Raw genomic sequence first — 22,012 nt, forward strand, 5'->3', positions numbered from 1 at the left:
GGAGAATGGACTTGCACACGCTTATAAAACAAAAGCAACTTGCTGTTTTACACTACTGTTAGTCAGACTCTGGTATCAGGCAACTGAAATCACATAAAAGCTCAATTCCTATTGTCTAAAAAAATGCTTAAGAGAACTTATTCAAATAAGTGGAAGTGAAACTGGGCTGAACGTTAGCTGATGTCAGTGACATGCACCTGTAAGGAATTACCTCTATAAAAAGATTCTTAAAACCCTCACAGGACTTTTGATCTACACAATGTAATTAAACATCTTAATAGTTGCAAGCATACATGTTTGATAGCTACTGGTGACACACCCCTGCAAAAGTTAATAATACCAATGCCCCCATGTACCTTGTTGAAACGTATTAATTAACTATGCTGAATCAGTGCATTACATTTAGTATAAATTTAGGATGATAATAAATGCATACTTTTCTAATAACATGAAAGTCTAATATGAAGCATGTAGCAAAACTTGCCTGCATTCTCTTATTTGTCGGATGGCTTTAACAAGTTCATTGTTCTTCAAGCACTCCAGCATGGACTGAATAGCTGCTTCAGTAGAATTGAATGAGGGCTCAGATTCTGTTGTCAGAGGCTCAGCTGCGATTGCAGCAGCAGCATCCTTCAGATTTTTCTTCAGTTCACTCAGTTCTCTTGACATATTTAACAGCTGTTCCAAGGAGAAAGATGAGAGATGGGTATTTTCATTCTCCATATGCCCCAAAAGGAGTAGATATTTCAAGTCTGTTCTTACTACTACATTGAATGCACACATTATGGAAAAGACCTCATTTTAACACAAGGACATTTCTTGATCTCTGTACATTTTATGGGGAAAATACAAACTACAGATCTTTTAACTTTGTGCTTCCTTTAACCTTATGCTGTAGTTTTGGCTTGCTAAAATGCAAGAGCACATCTAAACAAGCTTTTATTCTTCACCTCTTCCAATTTTTTTCATATCATAGCAGAAAAGTTTAAGAAAACATACTTCTCCTGGAAGATGTTGCTATCTATTTACAAACATATGCAGGATCTGATATGATTAACAGATGGACAGGAATTGTATAACCCTTTGTCAGGCTGAAAAGTTAATATGGCACAAGATTAATAAATAATTAATAAGTTAATTAATTTCTAAGGATCTACTTCTTCATGCTCACATATGCTAAAAATAACCACTGTCACATGTACTAACAATGGAACCTCCTTTAAATAATAGCCTATGGCGCTAGCAAAATATGCAAATTTCATGGTGAAACAGTTCCTCATACAATTGTTCCCCAGTTCCACAGGTTGCATTATTTATAAAAATCCAACAAAGTCATAACTGTGTCATACAGTTACAGAAATCAAGTATAAGGAACACAAAAAATTTCTAAAACTTAAGACTATTCTAGTAGTAGTGGACTGGGTGCCTACTGTCCTGTCTGCTCGTAAAAGTGAACAGCCCAGTCACATTCTGAGCCAGCCTTCAGAATAGTTCCTTAAGATACAGTAAGTATTCAAATTCTTTGTACTACTACAGCACATAAACCAAACCATTTCCATTTATAGACCATCTCTAAACTACTAGAATATGTCATAAATACATGTCATAGCTTCAAATTTTACTTCACAAAGCAAAGTACAATAACTTATTCTCCTCAATAGTTTAAAATACGTAAACCTTACTAAGAGAAAAATATATACGGAATGGCAAGTTAAATCTTTCCTTAAATGATGATCATTCAACTTAAAGTTATGACCTCAAAGGTATTTCAAAGTATTTCATATATTAAGCAATTGCTGAAAATAAACCTGACAAACAGTATTGTTCTTGTGAAATTTTTTTTTAAGTAAGATACACAGATTTATCTAAAAACATAAGGCTATTTGGGTCAAAAGTGAGAGTGTGCTGTGTCAAAAATATTTGAAGAAAAAAGTTTGTAAATATTACAGAATTAAAAAGACATGACATTAAGGTACTTAGTTGATTATGTATGCCTGCAGACATAATAGTGAAATAGTGTAATCTTTGGTGCTAAGTTCATAGAAGGAAAAATAAGGACATGAAAATAAAGTGGAATTTTCAGTATAAGACTTTGTAATTTGTTACATACCTCTGGCATGGAACTCACTTCGTGCACTTGTCCAATAAGTTTACAGTAGGACTGAAAAAGCAACAGCAGCTGGAAGTGCAGTTTATATAATCTCTGACAGAGTTCCAATTGCTAAGGAAAGATTTTTAGGAGAAGAAATAATTAATATATATTAGTGAGTTTAGATAATTTTTGATAACTAACAAAACATATGGATATAGTTCTGTTCTTAAAAACCATTATTTCACTGAAGTATGATCCTATACTATTTCAGAAAATAAGTAATGATTTTTCTTCTGCAGGTAAGTCAAATATGACATTGAAAATCAAAATTATGATGGCTAGCTCTTATGTAGCACATGTCAGCATCAGTCTTAAAACGTATTTGTTAGCTTCACTGTCTCCAGTTTGCAGCTGGAAAGCAGAGGCAGAATACAGAGTAAGGGACTTTGCTGCTTAGAACATGAAACTCTAAAAATTGAGATATGGATGAAAATCTCTTCTGAGGGATGGAAATCCAAGAAAGAAGCTATAAAATAGTTGTCCAAGACGGTCAAAGCTCCTGCCTGCTTCTCTGAGGAGAGAGGAAGAGTAGCAATAAATCCAGCTAGGATTGAGAAGGAGGAAAGGCCAGCTCTGGAACTTAAAACTCTGCTCATGGATTTTCCACCATCTTAAAGAAACTATACAACAGATGGATGGAGTTTAATGTGTAAGAGGATATTTGGCTTCTATGATGTATTATCCCAGATTATGTAGAACTGCTCTATGAATATTCACTTGTTTCTTCCAGTGTAATGTGCAGCACAACACAAAGGGTGTCAGACACATCGAAGAGTCAAGTTAACATGGTTGTGGTCCTTGTATTCTTGTGTGTATTAGGAAGGGGAATCTCATAGTTCCACAGCTGGATCATGCTGAAGAAGGGAGGAACATTTAATCTTTGGCAAATTATGTAATAAGTGAAAATTCTGCAAGTACAAGTCCTGACCTTGTATGGACTCTTTGGCAGGAAAGCCTTACAGGTTTCGAACCATATTTGATTTGTCTGCTGTTACAGACACAGTGATCAAGGATGGGCTCAATGCTCTTTCCATCTGTTTGGAGGAACTCTAGAGCAAAGTTTCATGCCAAACATGGCAGAAAAGAAGAAGTGCTTCTTTAAAGCACTTCATATATGCTTAGCTACCAGCATGTACTACAGCTCTTTGATGAACTGAGGTCTGTGCAAATGCCAGCACAAATACTAATAAAGTTCTTTAAGAACACTTTAAATGTTGATTTGACTGAGGTGTTTATTTACATATGGTTCAATATTTAAGTGCCATGTTTTTTATTAACAAGCCAAAATTAGAACCATAGCCTTTGCAGTTCAGTTCCCAAAATTTCTGTACCAGCCAGAAAAGGCTGAGGTCAAAAGCAAATTGCAGCTTTGTTCATCAGGGTGAGGAGGTCACCAGCTACCCATCTTGGGTAGTGTTCAAGGCCAGGTTGAATGGGGCTTTGAGCTACCTGGTCTAGTGGAAGATGTCCCTGCCCATGGCAGAGGGATTGGAACTATGTGATCTTTTAAGTGCCTTCCAACTCAAACCATTCTATGATCCCACCAGACCTGATACAACAAAGACCCACAGGAGCTGAAAGAGGGCCCAGCAGATCCATGGTGAGAAAAAAAGTAGAGTGGAACAGATGTGCTAGGACAGAATTGGCTTGTGGACAGGGACAAAACCTATCAGTGGCCAAGAGAACAAAGAGATAGGGCCTGAGGGACACTGCCAGTGAAATAAACCTGCCCAGAGGCCATTCTCTGTAACTGAGGGCACAGAGCACTGCCAAGTTTGCATTTGTGTGGCTAACCATTCTCCTCCCAAAATAAAGACTGACTGTTTAGATATAACATCCTGGCTTCTGTCTTCTCTTGAAATTTGCTCAGGCATGTCAGGGGCTGGCTGGTGGCCCAGCCAGGGAAGTGCTAACTGCTCACCCTGAGTGCCAGCCCAGGGACACACACTTCCTCCCTCATCCTGTGTAGCTTACAGGTAGGGACACAGCCTCAGGTTCTCCAGCAGAGATCAAATTCATTCTATTCAAATTTTGGAGATCTAGCAACATTACATAGCAGTTACATCCACGTACACTTGAAGTTGACAGGGAGTTAAAAATTAATGGAAAACCAGGACACGTCATTAAAAAAAAATAATCTCGTGATAGCTTGACATGTAACACCTGGGTTGGTTTTTTCAGTCCTTGGAGAACAATAGTTCAGTTTCACCCTTCTGGCTGCTAACCTGAATGAAGACAAGCTAAGGTCAAATTGATGATTCTAGTTTGACTCACTCAACATTTAGTTACTGTATCAAGCAACTCAATTTTTGTTCTTCCTGAACAAGTATTAGAAACCAACAGTGGTGAAACTGTTAATCAACATATAAACAAAACCCGTTTGAAACATAACTGCCAACTATAAACTGTAGTTTTCCATTAGGAAAAAATGAAAATTATTAATTTAAAATAAGAAAAAATGTTGTTTTCCAATCCAGCTTATTACATCCATTCAAAGGCTTGATTTTTAAAAATGTATGTAAATGACCATTTGAAACAGCATTACGAAGGTGCCAGAATTTTAGCACAATATTTTCATATTTCACAAAACACATGTTAGTAAATTATTTTTGTCACTGCATTTAGAACCACGTATTCTATAGGAAAACTATAACGAAAAAGGAAAGCATGCTTAGAAGTAAAACAGTAAGATTGGGGTGTATTAGTCCATCTATAGATGGACAAAAAATATGAAAGAACTTCAACTTACTGCAAGAGATTCCATTTGCTACACAGCAAGCATGGCACAGGAGAAAAGGAAAGGAAAGAAAGTATAATGTCAGTGTAACGCATGCAATAGGAAGCACAGCCCATTTGTAATAGCATAACTTGTCAGCAGTATTAGCAATGCTTGCCTCAACCTGATAATTGGTTGGAAATATCACATACAACATGCACAGCATTCTTAATAAAATCAAGCTTTAATTCTAATTGTAAATTCCAGTCTAAATATCCTCAGTTAGATCTTCAGATTTATTAGTTTGGATGTATCCCACTAAATAGCTCAGGAACTTACAGTGAAATTGTGCTACAAAACTCTTGAAATAATACTTTTATTTAAATTTTCTTTCTTTTTTATTAAAAAGAGCTCATATTGCAAAGTACTAAAAAAATTAGGAAGGGTTTTCAAGTAATGAATAAAACTGAACTTTGCTATTTCTAAATATTTTCTTGTTTATAAATACTTCTATTTGTTGGACTTAATAGATCTAAGGAAATTTGCAGGGTAAGCTTTGTGACTGCTGGGCCTATTACTTGGCACATTACAGGGGAAACATTTTGCATATAACTTTTAAATTATGACTATCATAAGGAAAAAAATCCATGGAAATGCCAGTTTTGTTTAACTATATGGCAGTGCCACAAGTTGAGACAGTTTTGTGTTCCTTCCTCTCATCAGTAATGATTCACTGGTTCGTAATTCTGGAGCTACTAAAATGTCAGTGTAAGTCCTGTTGCAATAGTAATAAAAATTCTAATTGACCTACATTAACATTTCAAAGATTAGGGGACTAAGTACTCTCTTCCAAAAAAAAGTGTTCCTCTTTTCTTTGCCAAGAACTAACATTTCCACTCTGTGTACATCTTATGCAGTTTTCCTTATTTTACAAATATTACAATCTCATATTTTACATGAACAGTCATCACGTAAATGCTGTAAGTAACAAACACAACATCTGGCCAGTTACAGTCTGATGTCAGTGTATATGCACAGAATGTTAATAAACATCTGGAATTCTTATTAAAATGATTTACCTTACCATCCATACAAAGGCAGAAAACAAGAAATATGAATTAATGCTAACTTTGAGGAGCCTAACGAAGTATTTCAGCCTGTCTTCTTTCCATTGGCCTTATTATTAAAAAGTATATGAAAAGTATTGTCCCAAATGCTTTTCTATAAAATCATGACAAATTAAGCTTTAAGGTCTTATGATATTTAATTTTATGCCTTTAACACTGCTTGAATAGTTTTTACTCCTACTTAGTACTCTTCAAAAAAACCTCTTTCTATCTTGGCTTCCATGCAGTTCACATAAATGAAGCCTTATGAAGCTGAATTCAAGATAAGAAGAGGACAAGAGCAGACAGATCACTGTGTTCCAGTAAATTCACAGGTGTGCTGGCTTGAGTTTTTCAAATGTCTCCTCTGTACTGCTTCCAAAACCAAGCAGGCCAAAAAAGGGGCAAGGAAAAACCCAGCAGCAAGGGCTCAGGACGAATGCTCACAGCCTTTACAGTTTAATCACTATAGTAAGGGAAGTGTTGTAGATTAGTTGATAGACTTTACAGAAATAATGGTTTTGGCAGCTGAAAATACCAAATGTTTAGAGTATTTGGATCATTTGCACAGTTCTTTATGCAGCTAGTAAATGCAGCATCTAAGAAGGACACATTCCTTAGCAGCAATGCTTTGATTTAGTTTTTTATTCCTAGAATTGCTGTTTTGTATTGTTAGCAGACCAGGAATACAGCAAAACACTAATTTTTAGATCACAGATCTTTGTGCTTTTTCAAGGAATCATTTTTAGATACTGAAAGGAAATGACAGTTACATAATTATTCCTTAAGACTTTGATGGCAATGCAGTCTTCAGTCATTTATTGGCACAAGAGAGTCCCAGCATATTAAAGTAACTACTGTGTCCAAGGGCTTATTAACTGCAAGCGCATTTTGTTAGGTTATCCTATTTGACTTGGCATGTCAGCAGACAGAACCTTTTCCCATGATCTAGGAAATTGAGTATATACACAAACTTGTATATATATCAGAGACAGAACAGCATATGCTGTGCATTCTTAAATATCCACTGGACTTGAAGGATAATAGAAACTGTTCTGTCTGGAGAAATCTATACACAGCTGTGTTCCTCCTTTGGAAAAGCGACCTACCTGGGCCCATTTCACCTCATTGTCAATCCATGGAACTGTCAAACAGTAGTCAATAATTGATTATTGATTATTAAGAATTTATAGCTGAACAATGGACTTACTGTCTCTTGAGCTGTACTGTATCTAACTCAACTCCAGATGACTATGGTGCCAAGAGGTACACCTCTAGTCTTACTGGTGGCTTAGAGTGATCGAACCTTTAGCCCCAGGGAAACTCATCACAACAGGTACATTCTAATTTTTTGGAGCAAATTTTTATGGATTACAGGATGTTTTAAATATCCATTAACAGTTTGAGTTTGCAAAGCCCACATCCATTAGTTTGTGGTGAACTTTGGGATGAGAAAGGTTTGAGAAAGGTGTGTACTGACTTTGGACTTCAAGAGTAAACAGAACATCTCATTAGGACATAAATACTTATTTGATTAGCAGTGTTAATTGACAAGAAAAAGAAGATCTTCCAGTATCTCTTTTCCAAAAAAGCAAACAAAGAAACAAACAAACCCAGTCTTTGACTAGATTAAAAAAATCCCTGCTTAATAAGGCTGAAGTATGTACGAATCGCTGTACTTATCTAAGACTGTTACACCTGGACAGATAGCACAATAGTAGGTGCAGTTATATTTCTCCATAAATTGACTCCTATGTCATTGACACTCTGTTTTTCAAAGTAGCATCAAAGCTTAAAAATCACACACATACAAATCATCTAATCTATTGCAATAATAAGCAGGGGAAAGACATTCTGCAACATTAAACTTTTACCCAAATTTCAGACAAGTTGCTAGCTCTAGCAGCTGACCTAGACAACTTCTATTTCAAGCTTCTTTAATGTCAGAATAAGCAATTTTTGCCTTTGCCCGTTTTCAGTAACAGTAACAATGGTCAACAAATCATATGCAATTATTTTGAAATAAGATCTGATTAGAGAAACTGGTGCCAAATTACTTACCAGCATCAGCAGGCATTTGTGAGGCAACTACTTGTGATAATGCTGAATTTGGTCTCATGTCTGTCTCATCTGTAGAGGGGACTATTTTCATCTCAAGCTTTCTACCTTCTGTAGAGTAATGTGTTGTTTTTTCTTCCTTACAATTACTTCTGAACCTTTTCCAGAAGTGGCCTGGTTTTGTGCTGCTTAGCTATGCAATTTTTTTTTAGGCCAGAAGTTTTCAGAAGACTTTCAAGCTCTAGACTAAACCTCAATGAGTTTAAGAGTTTAGGCAGGTTCCCTTGTGACTACAACTGTAAGACAGATTTTTTTTCCCCCCCTACAATTATTTGATTCTTTAGCCTTTCATGTTGAGGGAGAAGTGGAGAGGAAAGATAAGAAAACAAATACTTGCCACTCTAGGATTAATTTTTCCTTGTCCCTTCCTAATCACATTTCCTCAGTTTCTCTGGCCTCTTCCTCCCATTACACTTTAATTGAATAAACAGATAGTTCCTTTGGGAAAAGCTGCTTCAATTGACATGTTAATGAGTAGGGGAAGAAAAGAAATATGCCTGTTGATCGAAGACTTACCATCCTGTCAACTTCCAAGGAATAATGCATTTTGGGCTGAAGGAATAATGCTGGGGAGAAACCAGGAACTCCCGAAGGAATGAGAAACCCTTCTTTTCAGTCTGTCTGATAAGCAGTATAAATACTAACCCTGGCTTCACAATACACACATTTAATTCTACAAGAGAGAACGCCTAGTTAAAAAAACCCACACAAGTGGAGCATGACATTTACTGACTTTTAGATGCATTTAGGCCAGATATATGAGCTCAGTTCACAGTTTATTCCTTCTCCTCAGCATTCTTTCTCCTCTACTTTTTAAAAAAAGAAACAATGTGCGTGATTTGATGGTTTTCCAAAAGAGGGATGTAGAGGATAAATTAAGCTGTCTCCAGCAAGATATGTAACACTAGAGTCTGAAGTCACTGTTCAGGGTATTGTGCATCAGAGGGAAGAGAATGCGCATTCATATTCCAATAATGATGCATACTCTATCACCCTCTCCTGATGTGCTTGCAGGAGAGGTAGTAGCATGTATTCCAGGTCTCTCTTTTTTAGATTGAGAATAGTTCCCTTTTAACTTCCCTGTACACCATTACAATTACAGAACAGACAGTATCTTATTTAAATGCATTGGAAGGTGTCTAACTTCTGCTGGTGCCAATGCTTAGCGGGGGGGAGGAAGACAACAGTTTTTCCACTGCCGGCGATTGCAGCCATAGGATTTATTAGCAAATTAGATTTGCTAATAAGGTCAAGCAAGCCAAAATGCAGGTGTGGTAAGGATTTGGGATTCTTGGGAAATGGCATAAAAAAAGTAAAAATCAAGGGAGTTCAAATACATAGAGATGGGAAAGAGAGGTTAAGATAAAGACAGAAGAAAATAAAGTGAACTGGGGAAGAAGACAGACAAACTGAAACCAACATAAGAATAAAACAAGGTATTTGAAAGACATGGTTACAACAGGCAAGTCTGTATTCTGAAAATGTCATAATTATCTTTTATAAGTTAAAATACATGGAAAGAGGATATATCACTTTTCTTTACATGTTGTTGCTGCTTCCTGGTCTAAGCTAATTTTCTTCAGACCCCTCTTTTTTGTATCCCTCCATTCTTTTTTCTCCAAAAGGATAAAACTCCATAAAATAACATTTCTCAATTCATTATACATCACCAAAATATCATCTGTTTCCTATACTTAGTATATCAAATAACGGTAATGCTGCTGATAGTAGTGATTTCTGAAATATAGATTTCTTAATTGGAACCAACAAATACAGACAAACAAACAAATATTCACATACATGTGAGTATGAATTTTTTGTTAAAAATTGATAAAGAGATATTTTGCCCTAGCTCTAAATACTTATCTACAGCATAAATCATTGCACTGGCCATTTCAGAGTCATGTTTCATAACTACTAATCTAAGTGTATTTCAACCAGGCAAGTCTTGCTGTTGAGCAGACTGAGTCTGTAACAGCTGTAGATAAAATGGGAGTAATACAGAAGGACAGTACACCAGGAATGATTTTCAGAGACACTGCACTGTGGAAAACTGCTCCTGCAACATCTTTCTAAAAGGGAGAGCACACCCTACAAAGGCAGGGTTAGCTTTGCATCCTTGTCTAGATGAGGAAGGCAGAAGTACCTCCTCTGAATATTTCCCATTTCCTGTGGCCAGAACTGAGGCAGCAACAATAACTTCAAGCCTAAAGTGTGAAAACTGGATTATGCTCAAGCCCAGCACAGAATCAAGGAGGAAGTACAGCAGGCTCCTGTGGGTTAGAGGACAAGATATATCACTTTAGAGGAGAGAAATAATACTGGCCATTCATTACCTTCTCTTCTGAGTCCCCTGGCTGGCAGGTAATAACTCCATCTCGTGAGCCTCCAGCAAATGTTGCTTTGCAGTTTGCAAGCCACTGTTTTTGGAGAGAAATTAAAGAAGATATGAATAAGACCTACTATTTGATTCAAAGAAAAGATAAGCAGTATTTTAGTTTCAAAGCACAGCATGTAAACAAAAGTTTGCAATTGCACTTCTTATTACCACAGACTGCAACTATTTGCTTTGACTGTAATTTAAAAAGCGTAGTCATGATTTCTATTACTATTTCAATTGCATAAACTAAGAAAATTAATTAATGAATGAACAGGAGAGAAACTAGGAATATTAAAGATACCAATGTTTCTAATATTAAGGGATACAATATTTTTTTAGTTCTGGTCCCTATGTTCAGGAGGAAACTTTCCATAAATCCAGTATCTGAAACGTGTTTTTGTACTGAATGTTAGTTTAAATAGATGTGAGTGGATGTGCAGTTTCCTGACATAGCACAGGTATACAAACATACAAAATCAAGAACATAACATAATTCAGCATACCGAGAGTGTTGCCTCTTTCCTGTTGTTGTACGTGTCCAGGTACTCCTGCAGCTCTAAAACACTGAACTTCAGCTTTTCAAGAAGGCCACAAGAGAGCAGCTGGAGAAATGAAATCGAAAGGTTTAGTAAATGTAACTATAAAAGAACAAAAATATTAGCATAGTAGAAAGTATAGTAAAGATATTGCAAAAGAACACTTAGATTTACAGATACTAATACTGAAAAATATTTATATTTATGCAAAAATCTACATAAATAGAATAGTAAGTTGAAAAGCGAATAGCAAAAGTTGCACCTATGATAATGTGGAATTGAAATTGTGTTCTGTGTTTAATGGATTTGCAGAGGACTTCCCTAAAATAAAATAGTGCACAAAGCTTAACCAGTTACTCTCCACAGCTCTCTGAGGATGTAAGATACAGCTCTTCCATGGTCACAGCAGTAGGCCCAAGATTACACTTTAGCAGTTCCTACCTCTAGACTTCTCTGTGGGAGGTTACACTGTCCTGACACTGTTGAATAAACATGAGCCAGAATGAAGACAGTGGGAAGGGCCATCTCGTTCATTCCCTAATATATACTTATAAAGAATCACAGAATCATTAGGTTGAAAAAGACCTCCAAGATCATCAAGTCTAACCTTTGACCAAATACCATCATGCCCACTAAACCACATCACAAAGTGCCACATCTACTTGTTTTTTGAACACTTCCAGGAATGGTGACTCCACTGCTTCCCTGGCAGCCTGTTCCAATACCTAAACACTTTCAGTGAAGGATTTTTTCCTCATATCTAACCTGAACCTCCCCTGGCACAATTTGAGTCTGTTTCCCCTTGTCCTATTGCTAGTTGCTTGGGAGAAGAGACTGACGCCCACCTTGCTACAACCTCCTTTCAGGTAATTGCAGAGAGCGATAAGGTCTCCTCTCTCCAGATTGAACACGCCTAGCTCAGCAGCTCCTCATAAGATTTGTGCTCCAAACCCTTCACCAGCTCCGTTGCCCTTCTCTGAACTTGCTCCAGCACCTCAATGTCCTTCTTCCAATTAGAGGCCCAGAACTGAACACAGGATTTGAGGTGTGACCTTACCAGTGCCAAGCACAATGCCAGGCAGGGTCATTGCCCTGGTCCTGCTGGACACACTATTTCTGATACAGGCCAGGATGTCATTGGCCTACTTGGTCACCAGGGCAAAATGCTGGCTCATGTTCAGCCAGCATCATCCAGCTCACATCACAGCTAACTCAAATGAAACCACTACACATATTAGCATCTTTCATGCTAAACTATGTAAAAAGTAGCTTCTCCTTTTTCATTTGGAGAGCCAACTGGGTCCAGTAGGCACCTGTTGTATATTCGGTTTTGACACACAGTCTCAATCCATCATAACTATTCTATGATTCTATGATTTTATATTACTCATCTGTCAGTACTTACCTAATAAAATAATGTGGAAGATAAATGGAAATATGGTTCAGAACAGGAGATAAAACATATAGATAGGAGGAGTGAGTTCCTTTTGACATATCCGTTCAGGAGTTGCTCAAAAGCGAAGCAGCCAATAAAATAACACACTGCAATGAAGCACATGCCTTTTGAAAGGAATATACTCACTGTTTCTGCATCTACAAAAAGGGTGGGACATTCTGAACATGATGTTAACATCTGAGAAGACCTCACAAACTTGGAGCCTATTCCTCGCAGGTTATCTCCCAAGTAACTAGCTGCATCACAGGTTAGGAAGCAGAATCTTTTCTGAATATTCTGGAAAGCAAAATACAGTTTATTATATTATCTACTCAACTATGAGCTTCTTTCCTCTGTAAACGAATGGCTTGGTTGTTATTCTTTGCACAATGATGTACAAAAGAGACTATCTCCCTGTGGAGAACTGAATGTCTGCTCTAGGATACTGACTAATAGTTATTATATCGGAGACAGTGTACAGCTGGGCAGCTGTGAAACTAATTAGAGTTCATCACAATCTACTACTGAAATACATTCTTTCTTGTAACGATGAATCAAACTTTATAAAGCCTTTTACCCACAGGTAGCGTTTTTTTTCTTGTCTATGCAGAGTTAACAGAGTTGATCAGCACATTTCTTTATCTGTCCATTCCAGGCATTGTTTTGTTAATATTCCATGTCAAGTGGCTAATCACATAACATAATGGACATCCTAATGTCAAACAGCAGCATGGAAAAATCAGAAAAAACCTTTTGTTTTTCCCTGTGGGAAAAAACTTCTTAGTAAAACTTCACTGCTTCTTGGGAGTACTCCAGAAATACTGCACTGCATCCGGGAATTATTCTTCTCAGTAGATTTTTTTGGTGTTTTGAGTTCTAAACCAGTCTAGCCTTTCAGAAACATTCTAATGCTTTTCAGTGACTAATATATGAAGTGAATAATAAATAAAAATAATGTATTAATCTTGCAGGAACTGAAATAATGATATTGATAAATACACAGCAGGTTTCACTGCCCAAATATACCTCAGTGAAGCCTAGTGCTCAGCAGGTGGGAGTAACATAAAAGTATTTTTAAAAATAAAAGTATGCAACATTTCTATTTGATTCATTCCAAGTTACCATAGGTATTTTTCTGAGGAATGTGGGTTAGGACCCATACTATCATAAGCATGCCTCACTGAAGAGGAGCACTTCCCAAACACCAATCTGGATGATAGACACAGATAACAGATGCCTGTTACTGCTCCTGCACCGGTGCATTGAAGTTAAGTATCTAAAATCAGGTAAGTTGAATTCAGACTTTATTGATAATGGAAGCTGTTGGATTGAATGATTTTTTAAAAAATGCTAGATAAGCCCTCACATTGTACATAGACTGTACACTATCAATTATTTATAAAATGGTCAAAGTTCCTCTACTGACCAATTTCATAATTACTTATTTGTGAATCTCTCGAAAGCATCTGAACTGCCCATCAGAACACAGTTAAGATCAGACAGACTGATACTGCTCTTACTATGTGTTTCTACCACCTCACTTCAACACAGAAACAAAGTGCTATACACCTCACTCAGCACACGGTACAGATTCTCTGCTGCGCTGAATCTGTAGTAGAGGCAAGGGTTAAACCAGATAAATGATTATTTTTATAAGCAACTATCAGAATCATCTGAATCATAGGGCTTGGTGACAGTTGGAGATTTACTGAAAAGAAAGATTCAGTCCAAGTCTTAGTGAAACTGTTGCTGATAACCCTTTTGGCAAAGGAAAGAGATCTACATTTGATCCTAACTAAGAGAAAAGAGATATCTGAGAAAATAGAAATGAAAGGAAATTTGGAAAGACAGATTACGAAAGAGAATCCAAGAAACACTCTTTGAAAGAGACCTGTGGAGAACATCTGATCCAACCTTCAAATGAAAGTGGAACTATTGCTGACCCCAGATCATGTCAGCCATGCTTCTGACTAGCTGAGTCCTGAAACCTCGAAGCTCAGAGCTTTCTCAAGGCTCTGGGTAGCCTATTTAGGTGCTGCAATGCCCTCCTGGGGAAGAGTAACTGAGTTTATAAATCTGAGGCAGTGAAGGAGTCAGACTACAGAAATAATACAAACAATTTCAATGCATTCAGAATTTGCATGAAAGAGCCCCTTAGAAATAACTTAATGGAGAAAGAAGATAATGAGAGGTAGCCATTCCTTTAGGAAAAAAAAAGAAAGCATAAGCACCTTCTATACCACTAAAAGATAGAAATATATATTACAGCATACAACTGGCTAAATTACAAATATTTCACTCGGGCAAATACTCGTGCAAAAAAAGTACCACAAAAAATGAAACTGCACCAAGTTGCTATCTCGGATATCAAAAGTAGTATGGTGATGTAGGCACAATAATCAGAGAGGGAGATGCCAAATAAACTACCAAGAGAAAGGACAAATATCAAGAAGTAATCTAGAAATAATTAAGAGGAAGGCCAAGGAATCACAATGGAGAGAAATAGCTACTAACAGATGCTACTGAAAAGACTAATGTGTTTCATGCCTCCTTTTGCCTTATTGCTTCCAGAAAGGGCATCTGTGTACAAGTAACAATGAGACATCTATGAAAAAACAGGTGAGAACAGATCTTGCTAGCTTGGATATTTTTACATCTTTGCAGATTAGGGAAATTAATGCTATGATAGTTATAATACTGGATAAAGAGGTATAGGAGCCATAACAAATATCTTTGAGAACTCACAGAACACAGCATTATTTATGAAAATAATTTCCTCAGAGCATTTAAGTCATGGCTTTGTCAAAAGCCAACCAGTCTACTATTTAGATTCAAGACATAATATTCTACCCTTACTCCTGTCCTTTTCAGATATTCATAAAAGCAACAATCAATCTACAGCTACGATGATAATGGTCTTGAACAGTGTTTTAAAGTATTTCATGTGAAATATTTAGGGTCTCTACTTTGCTATCTATGTATAGTACTTCAAATATATTTGTTTTGCAATTACATAGACTAACAGTTCTATAATACATTATCATCTCAGCTATGTCCTTCTGGGTGCAGATTACACGGGTGGAAATCTATCAAGCAAAGTCTGAATATTCACAAAATATTCTAGGAAAGGGGATTACTGTGAATAATAATGCCAACTGCCAGCATATCATGAATAGGTATATGCCTGCATTTAGTCGCTGTGCTTTGTGTCTATGTAAATAATAACAAAATATTCTCAGATAGTTTTCTTCTTAACCTCAGGTTTCCTCTCCTGGGAAGAGGACTTTCCATAACAGAAGGTCTAGATTGTGGAAACTGCTTGCTAGATCTCAAATCTACTTGGAACTGTCTGGTCTGCTGGAAGACATTTAATTTAAGGGAATACAAAGAGGCAGCTGCAAAGATAATCCAATCTCTGACCTATGACTTGTTTACAGGAAAAGTACTTCAATAATTTCAGGAATTTTAAACAAGTTTAGCATGTTGTGGGCAAACATCCAAGATACCATTAACTTGATGCAGACTGAAATGTAGGTGCCCTGGAAAATGCACTTCTTTCACTTCACCAAGTATTTAGTTGACAAGCTCCTCCAAGCAAGGATTTTGTTTCACAGTTAAATATTTTGGCAGTACTTTGCTTTGCAAGCCTAGCACACACTGGGCTTGTTTCTGAAACTTCCTGTTGGTGAGGGTCACAAGTCAAAGCTAGTGGATGAGTAGCAAAGTTTGATGGTGCAAACACAATACAATTCCAGACAAGCTGAGATCTTAAAAAAAATATGGGGAAATAGTACTCCTATGTTTTACCTCCAAAGAGAAGAACAAAGCTATTTTTATAAACTAAAAATACAGCTGTCAGCCCAGCTAAAAAAGGTGGCTTGTGGATATTATTAACACCTTTTTCTTTCTCTTCCAATCAGCTGAAGAAAATGAGTAGGGAAGGTTCTGAATATAGGGCAAGCACAACAGCAAATGTAGTGTGTGCATACTAGGATTTCAAGTTAAACAGGTACTTTTCAAGTAATGTTTGGTCTTTCATTACACAGTATTATTTGTTTAGTCTTCAGAAGTGTGACACCAGTTCCTTTTTATTTCTTCAAAGAGAAGAAAGAGTAACAAATAACTCTCAGAACACTTAAACAGGACAATTAACCTCTAGGACTGAGGTAAGGGCAGAAAAGCTGACATCATGAAGAAACGTAGGACTAACATGCAAGTCAGCAGTGGGTTTTATTCCTTCCAAATGATTATTTATCAGTGTTTAAAAGAATGCTTATAAAACACTCATATTTACAGTGGTGTAATGTTTAAAGGAGGACAATGTGCAGCTAGAAAAGACATTCAACTCCAGTGGAGCATAGAGGAAACATGATAAAGAGATTCTTAGTGTATGATACTTCTTTCTTATAAGGATAATCTTAGAGGTATCAAAAGATCTTGAAACTGTGCATTAATTAACAGTGTAATAATTGTATTAATTGTTCATAAAAAGTTGCATACTCTGAGATCATGGGTACTTAAACTCTGCACAAAGTTACCTGCCTGCTATGTATGCTGCTGGAGCACGCTAAACATCCTGCAGCTGCAGGAGAAACCATTAAAAAGGCTTTAAAACTAATTACGGGTAAAACCAGTCAGTCTTTAGAACATCTTGTGCATTTGACTCCTTTTTTTCTCATTATCTTTTCGCAAGATTCTTATCTTTGCAAGCATACAGTTTTAGAAAGGAGAAATGTATTTCTGGTCTTCAGACTCAATCTCTGGAATTTATGTTATATGATGGCAGCTGGATATTTCTATTCAGATGAGTAGGTACAAAACATTTAATAATGTTGACTTTTACAGGGGCATGTGCAGATTTCAAGAGTTAGAGATAAAAGAACAGATGAACAATACTTTGAGATTAAAAAGGTTATTTCCTTGTCTCTTGCATTTATTGTTTCAGACTATTTGTAAAGTACTGAAGAAAACACTCTTTAAAGTGGATCCGTATTTTATAATGTTACCTCCAAACTTGGAAGTATGACATATATACTATTTTTATGACAAAACAGGTCATAGAAGACAGTTCTGCATGAAAATGTAGTATGCCAATTCCACAGTATGCAAAATTACAATGGTTATATATCTGGTACTGTTTTCAAGAACTACTAATTGTCACACACAGTTTAAACGTTTTGATTTTGTATCTTAAACTTGTTTTCTCACCTTAAACAGGGAAGAGAACACATGAAATGTATAAACTGCACAGGAACCATCAGAGTCGCACATGAGCTGGTTGATATGGCTACGCCAGGCTTCTTCTGCATCATCACATGCTGCTGGCTGAAAGGCAGCCAGGATGGCAGAAAAAAATGGTGAGGGAGGAGGGGAGGTATTTCGGTCAACGTCTCCAAAACTGAAGGATTAAAAAAAAAAAGGTGATGAAAGGAGAATACCAAGAAAGTGGCAGATAAACTATGCTATAACAGAGACATATAATCACAGGACCAATTACATCACCTTCCTAAAAATATTCATGAACTTTCAAATTACTTTTGAAGGTTGACAAGATGTTGGCTACAATGAGGAAAACCTCCAAATCAGAATCCCTATTTTCAAGCCATTGTCATCTATTTTCCTCCATCCCAGAACACCTAAATGGTTTTATTGTACCATCATTTGGAGGAAGAAGGCTGAAACTTCACAGGAGAATAAAGCCTATGAGGAAAACATCTCCTCTCCCTCCCTTGTTCCCCTCTCCCCCTCTCATCTCCTTAAGTACAGGCTAATTGCAGTCTAACTCAACATCCAAAATGTGAAAGAGCTTCATATGGCATGGAAAAAATCCTGATGCCTATAACATATACTGAGGTCCAGTCACACCCATCAGCAACCTTAAGAGTATAGAGTTGAGATCTTTGACAACATTGACACTTCCTTTCATGAGAAATCAAAAGGATGAATACATGCCTGATCTGTTGAACAGGTAGTTAAGTAACATCTCCATTACTGCAAATCTTTTAAAATCCTTCTTTTTATTTTGATTAAATATATTACATATATAATGACTAACTGCATCATAAATTTGTTTTTCCTAGAAGCACAAGCTTGGTTTTGATTTTGGATTTTTTTCAGTTGTGTGATAATTATGCAGGTAATTAGGGCATTGTCTTCTCATTGCTCCAAAGTCATGAGAATTTTATAACTCCTGCAGCCAGAACAGTCATTCCATTAACCACCACCTTGTTACCACTTTTGTTGTACAGTGTAAAAGAACTTGCATGAATAATAGCATATACAAGTACCTAGCAAACTGTTCCAGCCTGCCAACTTTCTCTTCAGTTTCTGTCATATCCAGACTAAGACTATCATTGCATTCAAATGCTCCAGGAAGTTCATTTGTAGACCCTGAAAGGTCATCCTCATGGACTGGTATATCTTGTTCTTCATGTACAGCTTCAGCCTAGGGGAGTGAATGATGATGTCTTAGAAAACAGCAAATTAGTAAGTTAATTCCACTAATAAATAGAAGCATTTTATGAAAAAAAGTCACCTGACAATATGTTAAACTGCACAGATATAAAGCCACAGATTATAAATTACATGAATCAAGTTACACTTCTTGAACAATGCTGTATTGCTTAACTCACTGTCTTGGATAATTATTATTTTTAAGGCATTTCTTCAACTTGTCTAGCAAAGAATTTCAGATTTCAATGCATTTGGCAATATAGCAGGGAAGTAATTTTTCAGGAAAAACAATAGGGTTCTTTTTACTGTCAGGCTGTCCTTGTCGCTTAACACTTGATGGTGTCCAAGAGGGTATTAAAACCTCTCAAAATTTATTTGAAACAACTGAAAACAATCACCATCTGGAAGATTATATGAATGTTTAGAACTGAGAATTAATTTTAGTACATCATTTACATTCAAGAAGAATCCAAAACATTTTACATTAAAAGGATTATGCTTCTCTCATTTCCTTCCGTTTTCTTCTATTAGCACCTATAGCTCTTGATTTCTTTTTGAAACATTCCAATTTCTCTTGCATTTTTAGTCTGAACAAATTTTGTTTCAGTTTTAATCTTTTGGCTTTTGTCTGCATCATCCATAGCATCCTGCAAAGCAGTTCCTTTAGAGATGACTACAGTGAATAGCTCAAATGTTTGGGCACATATGCATGTACATACATGTGTTGGCAATTGGTAGGGAGGGAAATCTGTGGCAAGTGGAATTAAAAGAGAAAAGTGGTCCTCTGCAGTTTACCAAATCTCCTTGGATCCTAGATAAAATATGGGGATTTGCATTTCTAAAAATCAAACAAGACTTATATCAGAAAAGACAGGATCAGAACTTAAGTAGAAGAATGCTTTTTTGGTTTGCTTTATTTTCTAAGCAAAAGAGAGAGGAACAGTCCTGAGTTCAGGGTGAATGAAATCAATCAGAGCACCAGCCATCTTGAAAACAGAAATAAAAGCTATATGGCTGAATTATCAGAATAGGAACCAGATCTGCTGCTAAGAAGTGTACATGTTTCATGCTTCTTCAAGAAGTAATTAGTATTAGCCACTTTCAAATATTAAATATTAGCTTGAAAGAATCATTGGTTTCTTCACTGCAATGACAGTGTTTGTATGAGGAAAACACATTTTGATAGGATACGGTAGGGCAGGAATGAATATGATATGTCCAATATGATGCCCCAAAAGCAAAATAAAAAAGTGGATTCTGAATATTCATTCAGGATTGTAGTATACTTCCAGAAATCTGTAAGTTGAGATAACTTGAAAAATACATAACAGAGCACCATCTGAATCTTTGTATCCCTCATAGCATTATCCATTTGTCTTCCAACAGCTTTTAAATATTATATTAATTATTGTGATCCCTATCTTTAATAGCAAATAAGTTTAATTAATTCCATGCTTTAAACAATAATATCTGGATTTTAGCACTGAAACATTTGAGAAGAGGCCTATATAATCAGCCTGTTTCTCTCATTTGCTGTGTCTATTTAAAGGTTGAGGTGATATTTTTGGTTTTGCTTATGATGCAACAACTAAATGTTTTTGTACAGTGCTAAAGAAGTAACAAAAATTTTCCTCTGCATTGCTGACATACCATCAGCTCTCTGAAAAGAAGAACTCAGAGGAAAAGAGAAACAGGAAAGTGCTCAGATTTTGTGTTATCAAATTATGTAAAAATTATTTAGGTGTAAATTTCAAGTTTTCTGACTAAAAACTGGATAACTTATTCCTTAAAATAAATATAAACCCAGACATTTTAATTTTGTTTACATTGACTCCAATGTGTTTAGAGTAAAAATACAGAAGTGTGCTCACTAGTAGAAAACAAGTTTGAGACAAAAAAACCACTAAGAAGGCAATCTGTGTTTATCAATTCAAACATCTTTGTAAGACTAGTAACTGGGGCTATGTTTTTCACCAATATCTAAACCTGTACCAGGACTAGCTGAATTTGCCTGTCAACCCCACAAGAAACTACTGTGATTTTACATTCTTCACTTACTTACTTTTTCCAAAGTTTTTCATTTTTTGGATGAACATTGGCCCATGGGCCATTAAAGAAATTTTGACAGTAAAGATTGTAAACCCTCAGGCATATATGAGACTCCGGAACTGTGATTTGCAGTTCTTCATGTATGTACCAACAGCTACTGCAGCTGGAGATTAGCTGCAGTCACCACCTGCAAACATATCCGTTCTGACTGCTGCTTCCTGAACTGAAATTCTGCCAACTTGCGCTGTTTATGGTTGCTACGTGGTTACTCGTCTACTTGTTTTGACAAATGATGAGTTTACCTTCTCCACAACCACTCCTTGCAGAGGTTTCCCTCTTTTCCTATCCTTACCCTCCTTCTGTCCTTTTTTCTTCCTGCAGAGGTTTCTGACACAAACAATTTGTTCAATATTCAGCACAGTTACAATCTCCTTTTCTATGACCTCTTTATTAAGGTTTCCATTACTTCTGTTATATGCAGTGCTAGCAATACTGTATCAATTTCTTTGTGTGGCTGCATTTGGAGGTGACCAAAGGCAAGAAGTGGCATGACAACCAATGATTACACAAGACATATTCTTCCCCTGCTCATACACTGCTCTTTCTGCAGAAGTCACACACAATTTAGACATGACAGAGAAGCTTTACTGACATAAGGCAACAGTATCATAAAGTCACTAATTCACACACAGACCCTACCCCAGACTATATTTCTGGAGGGACACTGAGAAGGGTAGGTTCACCTGGTCTCTCACAAGCGTTATCAAACAGAAAATTAAAGAAACCATCCCCATATTGATAATAATTTACCAACCTTACTCTATTTTCATCTTCTGATACAATTCTGTGACATAAACTGTGCTGAACATGGTTGTCATATGCTTGCAAATCCTGCCTTCCCACCCCCCCAGGATAGCTTAATATTGGAGTCATGAACTTAAAATTTCTGAGTGTCTGCCAAAAGGCAAGTACTGAATCCAGTGTACACAACTGTACAATAGGTCCCCACATACAAAAAAATGTTAGAGAATACATGCATACACCCACCACATGAGTTGGCATATCAT

At 36.5% G+C, this 22,012-nt stretch overlaps 1 protein-coding gene across 9 annotated transcripts in view; it reads right to left on the reverse strand.

Moving 5' to 3' along the window:
* Positions 1 to 22,012, reverse strand: part of FRY (FRY microtubule binding protein) — a 241,119-nt gene that overhangs the window by 1,555 nt on the left and 217,552 nt on the right. For 7 of the 9 annotated variants that reach the window (XM_027677781.1, XM_027677780.1, XM_027677775.1 and 4 more), the window contains 8 exons: positions 18,731 to 18,888; positions 17,652 to 17,841; positions 12,591 to 12,740; positions 10,976 to 11,074; positions 10,429 to 10,512; positions 4,902 to 4,919; positions 2,111 to 2,221; positions 485 to 678 (listed from right to left, as the gene is read on the reverse strand). In XM_027677781.1, coding sequence (XP_027533582.1) covers positions 485 to 678; positions 2,111 to 2,221; positions 4,902 to 4,919; positions 10,429 to 10,512; positions 10,976 to 11,074; positions 12,591 to 12,740; positions 17,652 to 17,841; positions 18,731 to 18,888 — 1,004 coding nt within the window. The remainder of the gene's footprint in view (positions 1 to 484; positions 679 to 2,110; positions 2,222 to 4,901; positions 4,920 to 10,428; positions 10,513 to 10,975; positions 11,075 to 12,590; positions 12,741 to 17,651; positions 17,842 to 18,730; positions 18,889 to 22,012) is intronic. The other 2 variants (XM_027677779.1, XM_027677783.1) reach the window with 1 other exon arrangement.

The sequence above is a fragment of the Neopelma chrysocephalum genome, unplaced genomic scaffold (assembly GCF_003984885.1).
Source record: "Neopelma chrysocephalum unplaced genomic scaffold, ASM398488v2 Primary Assembly neopelma1_43, whole genome shotgun sequence".
NCBI classification, from domain to species: Eukaryota; Metazoa; Chordata; class Aves; order Passeriformes; family Pipridae; genus Neopelma; species Neopelma chrysocephalum.